The sequence below is a fragment of the Chaetura pelagica genome, unplaced genomic scaffold (genome assembly GCF_000747805.2).
Source record: "Chaetura pelagica isolate M959 unplaced genomic scaffold, ChaPel_1.0 scaffold17, whole genome shotgun sequence".
In the NCBI taxonomy this organism is placed as follows: domain Eukaryota; kingdom Metazoa; phylum Chordata; class Aves; order Apodiformes; family Apodidae; genus Chaetura; species Chaetura pelagica.
The window spans coordinates 361,669-370,086 of NW_009970726.1; the positions used below are offsets into that span (position 1 = coordinate 361,669).

Sequence of the window (8,418 nt, forward strand, 5' to 3'; positions counted from 1 at the left end):
CTTAAAATTTTGCAATTAAGCTTGAAAAATCTTTGGCTGTGGTTTGGGAATAAAAGCAGATTAACATATTGAAACCCCCTAAATGAGTTAAATAATGTCACTTGTTCATTTTGCAGTGATTTCAGAGCATTATGATGATGAAGAGTAGGTTTGATATTACCTGGTAATTTCTGTTTCAGTCTTTTAATAGTAGTGGTGTGTTAGGAAATTGTTTAGGCAATAATATCACTCTCTTCCTGCTTTCCTTGGCAATGGTCTGTATTCTTGACCTCTTAAAATTAGGAGGTCAAAGTTTAATTCTTCATTGCCATGAAGAAATCTAACTACTGAGAAAAACAGGAGGTCAGTGATACTATTAGTATCATAATACAAACTTTATTCATACCAGATTCAATTGCAATGTTTTTTTTTTCTTTAGGAAAAAAAAAAGCTACTTTAAAAGAGCCAAGTTTTTTGTACTTTGGTTCTCTGCTGGAATCCACTTCCCCAGCCCTCTAAAGTCACTTTCCCATAGTGGTTGTTTCCAAGCAGGCCTCTGTAAACTCTCAAATGGTACCTGCTCTCTCCTGACTTGACTTGTCCTCTGTAATTTTTTTTTTGCAGTTTGTCCTGCTTCTGCAGGCTCTCTTTTTCTCTGGAGTGTGGTAGGCAATTATTGTTAACTGACTATAGTCAGAAACTTTACAGGAGATGAGAAAGTATCACAGAATAACCTGAGTGCCATCCTGCATTCTGGTTAGAGTGAAAGGAATTGTTTGTATTATAATACTGAATTTTCAGTAAAAGTTGAATTCTAATGGGGTTTTTTTCCTAGTTTAGATTCAAAGTGGATTGTTGTGTTCTTATATTGTATTGGTTTCATGATACTTTCTAGTTGAATTTGATATTAGGGAAAATTTTTAAATGTGTACTTCATGTACATGAACTTACTGCTGGTTGTGATAGCAGGGATCTCAAGGAGACCAGAGGAATGACCATTCAGTCCCTGAACGCAGCAGTTCACAAATTGAAGAGGAAGCACGGGTTGAACCCATCAAGAAATCCCAGCATCGCTCTTCCTCAAGCCAACACCACAACCATCGCAGTGGTGTTAGAGGCCTTTCTAGGCAAGAAACTTTTGACTCGGAAACACAAGACAGCAGAGATTCAGCTTATGTAGAGCCAAAGGAGGACTACACACACGAGCATGGTGACCACTATGATTCTCACAGGGATCACAATCACAGAGACGAGTCCCATGGGAGCGGTGATCACAGACATAGAGAATCAAGGCATCGCTCAAAGGAGCGGGACCGCGAGCAGGACCACAATGAATGCAACAAGCAGCGTAGTCGTCATAAATCAAGGGACCAATATTGTGACAAGGATGGGGAAGTGATATCAAAAAAACGTAATGACGTGGGAGAATGGAACAGGGATGTTTACATCCGTCAGTAACTTTTGCCTCCAGCAGTCTTGTGTTTCTTTGAAGTCTTGTAACAATGCCCCTTGAAAGTATCTTTGGGTTCTTCATCACAGAACAGATAATATCCTTCTGTATGCTGATTTGTACTGCTGTTGCTTGCATAGCAATAGCATGAAATAGAATATTCATATACCTATTTTTTTGGTTAGTGCTATATGAATTAGCATAGTACAACCACGGAATTCCTGATGTTGTACTATGCTGTTTTTCAAGCTGTTTTTTGGTAGCTGCCACTTGAACAATATCTGTTGCCATCAAGGTGTTCTAAGTGTTTTTTAAAAAAGGTACATTTGATGTTTAATAACTTCCCGTGTATTCAGCAAGCCAGAATCAGCACATAAAAAACATCTAAAACTTTTGTCTGCTCTGATTTTTAATTTGTATGCTCTTGATTTGCATATTGATTTAAGAACCACTATCTGTTGCTTGTACCTCTGGTGGTCTCCATTTAAAGACTAATTCAGTCTTGCCTTACACACAGGGGATCATCAAAGTAAAAATCTATTTTCTATGTACTGGTACTGTGTACTGTATATACAGTTTATAAATGTTATTTCTGCAAACACCTTCTTACTAAGTTTGATCACACTGTTTTAGAGTCCTAATGCCAAGTCAGCAGATTTGCTTTTGAATTACTGGCAACTGGAACTAGCCTCATTTAGGAAATCTGTAACAGTGTTCAACCTAAATACTTTCTCTTCTGTAGCAGAAAGCTTATACTTACTGTAAATATGAATGAGTGCTTGAGATAAAGGGTCTAACTCTTATACCTTATGCTGTCCTTGCAAATCCAATTTTGCATTTTAAATTTATGATAAACATAATGAACTTACCACTATAAATTATGTTTCTCTGTACAGGTCACAAAATTGCAATGGGCACAGCTTAATTTTTGTTCTCTTGTCAGAATGATAGAGCACACATGACAGAGGTGTGTATGTGAGCGGGTGGGCAGTGGATGGACGTACGTGTGCATGTGCATGTTAGGCAGTGGAGTGTGAGAATCTACTGAAGAACACAAAGGCTACTCAAAAGTACAACGAGTGTTTCTCGTTCTGTCTATTTAAAAATCCAAATTGCAGTCAGGGGACATGAGGGAGTTTACTGACCCAGGTAATTGAGAAAGCATAAATCTGCTGGCTCTTTGTTGAGACTTCAGGAGAGTAAAAACAGGCAAATGTTACTGTGAGTGTTTCACTGGAAATGTAAATTTTTTGTGTTATAGAGTATTTGTTTTAGTAAGCAAAGTTTACACAGCTTGTGGAGAGTTATTTTGTTGGAAAATAAATTTTTGTAGCTTCTCCACTTTTTCTACACTTGCCAATTCCTCTGCATTCCCACTGTACAGCCAGATCACTGCTTTTCCTTCACCTAAACTATTGTGTGGCTGGTGAGAGTTTAGAAAAAATGACTGTGACAAAATTCTCTGTTACAAGCTTGCTAGAGGAAATGGATTGAAATCAAAGGGTGTGAACACAGTTTGTTGTGCATTGAACACCTGTTGCACTGGTAAGTGGGGGGAAATTTACTAGCATTTTTGACTACAGGTTCCATACCCTTGCCTAGTGTAAAAGCTGTTCTGCATCACATGTAGTCTTTGTAATAACTGTATGAATGAAGTACTTTTTGTATTTCACTGTAAATAGCACATTCTATAAAGACTGTAGTGGGAGAATAATTAATTTAGCTGGAAGTTCTTTTTATTTATTAAGTTTGGGAATATCAGCATTGCCTGATTTTTTTAAATTGCATTTTAGTGAAATGGTTAAGATGATAAATGGCAGGTGCATGTTTTCTCCAGTCTCTTATTCCATCATCCAAGCAATTCAGTTTAGTTCCCTTAAACATACTTTGCCCTCCCTCTTCCACCCCTCTTCCTGATGCTTTATGTGCATTCTTTATAACATTGCAAGAGGGTGAAATTCTGCTGTCAGGTATCTGGCTGTTCCTCCCAGTGCTGCTAACTGCTGTGGTTATTCAAAGGTACTATTTATCCCAAAGCTTGAATTGTGGGGAACACAAGAAAAAGGGGTAATTTTTCAAAGGAAGCATAGGTAAGTAGACCTGTTTTATTACTGAATGGATATATGAGTATATAAACAGTGGCATTTGATACGAGAGGATTTTCAGGGTATCAGTGGAAAATGACACTGAAAGTCTTTGTTGTTGGAATCATATCAGATCACATGTAAATGGGAAGAGATGTTATATTGTCTTGCTCTGTATAGCCTGGCTTTAGCTATTTTACCTTCTTCAGTAAATGCCATTGCTCCCTACAACTGTTACGTGACAGCTATGTCCTCCCAAGAAGTGATCTGTGGATTCCACTTCAATACCTTGAATTTTTGTATTTTTGTTTTCACTTTTGCTCAAAATAGTATTTATTTTCCACCTTTCTTAAAGTATCTTTTAAGGAATTTTCAGCTAATTTCAAACCACTGAGTAGTGTATGAAAACCATGGAGTAGGTAGCTCTGTATGGACAAATAATTGAGAATGTGAAGAGCATAGTTGAAGCCCTACTATGGCCTATATATTGAATTATGGAATATATGTATCACCAAAAAAAATACATGTCCCAAGCCAAATAATGAGAGAATCATGGTTTTTATAGTACTACTGATTATGTATAGAAAATGTACTAACATAGACATTTCCTAGCCAGACTCACTTAGTAGGTTATTAGCCTTGTGAAGATAATTTCCTTTAGTTATTTTAAGAGTGACAAATTGTTTGTTAAGTGAGCTTGTACTACACCTAATGCACAATAACACCTGCCTGCTGAGCACTACTTTGAAAAGCACTTTAACAGAATTATTTCAGTAAGAAGCTTTAAAAATACTCCAACTGGAGGTCATATCAAAGGTTATTGTGATGAAATGTCTTTGCAAAGTTTTGCCAATAGAAATTTTAATCTTATTGTTTGCATTAGGATAATGATTAGTTCCTATTTCTGTATCTGGTTTCAGGAGTTTTGAATCTGAGGAATGGTAGAGGTCCCAGGGAGCTCCAGAATCTTCTTATTTATATGTGGAATAAAACAGCCTGTAAAATTTAACCAAATGAACTAGTAGATAACAAAACTAGGGAGATAAAAGGGAGGAAGATCAAACATTTAGGTGAAATATAGGTCTTGTCAGCTCTTGCTCTGTATTTTTCTAGAGAGTTTCAGTATATGGAAGGAATGGGATGCAGTTTAACATTTTTATGTATATATGTTAAAATGTTAACCTTATTTTTCTATGTCTTTTCAAATGAATACACATCAGTGCTGTTCAGCAGCTCAAGTCTATACTTTACCAGTTGTTAATGTCACATAGACATAATGGAAGAAAGAATTCTCAAGGAGGGATTAGAAGGAGGTGAGAGTAACGGTCTCCAGATCTGTTAAGGGACAGGATAGGGGCCATGAATAAGTAAAAAGGTTTGTGTATAAAGGCAGCACCAGTAGGAGTTAAGAGCTGAAAGAAACTATTTTTAAGCAGATCCATAAATTACTGCCTAGAAATAAAAAAAATGACAGATCCATAAAAAACTCTTCTAGAATACTCATGAATTCATACTCTGTGTCTGGCATCAAGAGTTGAAAATTTGAGAAAGAATTCCACCATTTTTGCTTCTCAAGGTATAAATAGCTAGTTTCTGTTAAGGATTTATCCCTAGTGAATGAATGCTGGTTTTAAAGCTACAGTGAGTTTCATTGAAGTACCTGTGTTCACAGAAATCTGTAAAACCTTAACCTATAGCCCTTCTTGTAAATGGAACGTAAGGAAATCAAATCGCACTCATGAAACCCTGAATAAACGTAGAGACCTATTTTCAGTTCTCTCTGCCTATCAGGTTGCCCATCCTATACATGCAGTTCCTGCCCAGGTCTAATATCCTGCCCCTTAATACTTAACCACTTTTATTAATTTTTTAGTAATTATCATTTTGAAGCTCCATTGGTTTGTAAAGTCATATTCATGTTCTGTGAGAACTGCAGACATTTTAATATGATCCATTATCATTCCCTTAGCTGGAATGCAGTGAGTGGTATGATTGCTTTTTATCAGGATCTGTCTCAAGTAAAAAGGTTAGTGTAAAGCACCTCCTGCGTTAGTTACTAAAGCCTCTTCAAGATTTATTTTGATTTGTGGTTACATTTAACCTCTTGATTACTTTAACACATCTGGCTGAAAGCTATTTCCCAAATGCTTTTGACTTTATTTCTATTTCCTCTGTGAAAAGAAAGCACACTACAAAAAACTTTATTACATAGTCTAGAGGAAGATAAGAGAAATTATTTTTCAAAAAGAGTGTAATATAACAATTCTGCTGTATGTTTACTTAGATTTATTGCTTTATTACAGATCTTTCACCAACATTTTAGTTCTATCATCTATAAAATATGTGGATGCCATTCTTATTATGATTTTTTTAAATCAAATGTTATTCAACTGAATTTATTGTTTGGCAATTTGTCTATCATTTATTTCCCCACTTTTACCTAACAAACTGTTACATATGAGCTTACACCAGTTTTATAAACAGTTTCTTTTTATAACTTAACCACCCTAGAGCTGTGTTCCTATGCAGCACCAAAAAAGATTTGTATCATATATAACAGAGTTTAAGCTGGTTCTTCTAGCTCATCCATGTTCTCTTTTCTTACTACTTTCTTACCACCTTTATCTATCATGCATACCTGCACGGCAATGAATGTTATCAGTACAAAATTGGATTTGCTCATATATTTTTTAGTCATGAACAATTAAACATAAAAAGAAGGTTCTTTATATTTTAAACTATCCACTCCAAAGTAATTTCTTGTTGATCACCATCACCAGCCTATTTCTTACTAAAATATTCCTTTCTCCTTAAAAAGCATATGAAATCCTATGATCCAAAAAGTGGTGGACTCCATGCCACTGTAACAGGAAAAAGCTGTTTAATAACTTCATATTATACCAGGCTGCCTATTTTAATATCTTTATATTGACCAAGATAAATGTTTAGATTTAGCACTATTACTATTCACTATTTCTGCAAATACAGACAACTACTTTTCAGACTTTCTTAAAGACAAGATCTGACTGCATGCCTAATCTATCTATTTTCTAGGGCTAATCTTTCATTAAAATGACAATAACTTTTTAAATTTAATATATAAATATCTCCTATAGTGTATATATAAATATGTTGAATTGTGTTGCAGCACCAAACACTGAAGCATAATGATTCGGTGTGTAAAGCATTCTTATCAGGAAAGCAATCCTATTATATATTAAAAATATATATATATACACTGTACATCAAAACTGTGACAATGAGGAAGTATTTCTGCACTTCTAGTTAAAGTCACAGTAAGACTGGAAAATATAAGAAAAAAAAAGAAGGGCATCTGTCCAACTTCAGTCAGCTAACTTAGCCAAGCTTGTAGTCAAAGAAAGGATGCTGGCTCAAGGGATGATTTGAAGCATCTTAACTGAGTTTCTGTTCTGAACTGCCTGACAGAGAAGTCTCTCTCCCTTGCTTCCCAGTTACCATCCAAGCAGAGTCTAGGGAAACAGCTGAGGCTTATCCCTTCAATATCCTAAGTGTTGACTTTTGCAGCAACAATTCTAGTAGTTAATGTTCAGGTATCAGTACGTTTTTCAGGTGAAGTCTGGTCTGCAGTTACACTGGAATCAAATGCAAATCAGTTTCTTTTTCTTTCCTTCCGCCTCCCCCAACTAACTTCTCATATAAGTGAGAACACCTTGAAAAGCCTGTTTGTCATTCAAAATTAAAGAAATCTGGGAAAGTCTCAACAAATCTTCCACTAAAAATTCAGAAATCTTAATTGTTTCAAATTCAGCATTGTACAAATCATGCTACTGAAACTGGAGGCAAAGTTCCTTGCTTCATATGCATACACAAATTTCAGTATATAGCCTATGTGTACTAATTAATGTTTACAGAACTTATATATTCTGCAAAAAGAAAACGTTTTTACTAGCACTGAATTAAAGACTTCAATGCCTACTTACTATAAAAGACTAATCCCTCCCTTTTCTTACCAAGTTATTATTTTAGCCACAGACTAAAAATACTAATTTATAGTATGAGCTATCATGATTTAACATAGAATATCTCATCTACTACTGATGAAACAGAATTACTTTAAATCTTTAGATCTGGTGTGTTTAATGCCAAGGAGTGAGCAACAGACAAGTAGGATACAAGAATGCCATTCTTCTGTTCTGCTAGGCATTTGAGGATGAACTAGTCAATCTGGGCAGAACAGAAGGGACATTTGTTCTATTTAAAAACAGTAAAAACATACAGTATCAGAACATTTATAGCAAATATAAGTAAACAACCAGACTGAGAAACAAAATTGTATAAATAGTTTTGATTGCAAGCAAATACAAAAGCACTTCTGACAGTCTAAAGACAAATTATAAAAATTGTAGCTTTTTAAAATTCAAATAGTTGTGTGAAACGACAGGTGTTTTTCAGATAACGTTTTTAAAAACTGGAAATTTATGACTGAGAGGAAAAAAACAAACACACAGAGATGTCAGCTTACATTTCTGAATTGTACTTACCTTTTCCATCTAATTTCTGTGCTATTGTCAGTTTTAGCAAAATTAAGAAAAGGGAATACTGTTCAAACAGAGAACATTTCTGGAACTGAAGCAGAATTTTCAAATACATCTAGCACACTTTTTAAAATAGATTATTCAAACTTTGAGCAGTGTATTAAGCCAGTTCTCTATTAGCATGATCCCCCAGTTTCAGTTTTCATATGATTTTAGCTGGTGATGCTTTTTAACTAATGAAGAGTTAATATTCTTAGCTGTTTGAAAGGTGATTTGCAACATTTCAGATGGTATTATGCATTGTTTTCTGTCTTTTGATACATTAATTACAACTGTAGCCCCTTCTGTTGCAAATGTTTGATTTTAAAATTGTCACTTGTCAGCCAAT

General features: G+C 35.1%; 1 protein-coding gene across 2 annotated transcripts in view; it reads left to right on the forward strand.

Annotated features, from left to right (window-relative positions):
• Positions 1 to 1,769, forward strand: part of CACNB2 (calcium channel, voltage-dependent, beta 2 subunit) — an 86,577-nt gene extending 84,808 nt beyond the window's left edge. For both annotated transcript variants that reach the window (XM_010006949.1, XM_010006950.1), the window contains exon 13: positions 949 to 1,769. In XM_010006949.1, coding sequence (XP_010005251.1) covers positions 949 to 1,437 — 489 coding nt within the window. In that variant the 3' untranslated portion in view covers positions 1,438 to 1,769. The remainder of the gene's footprint in view (positions 1 to 948) is intronic.
• Positions 1,770 to 8,418: the final 6,649 nt, after the last annotated feature.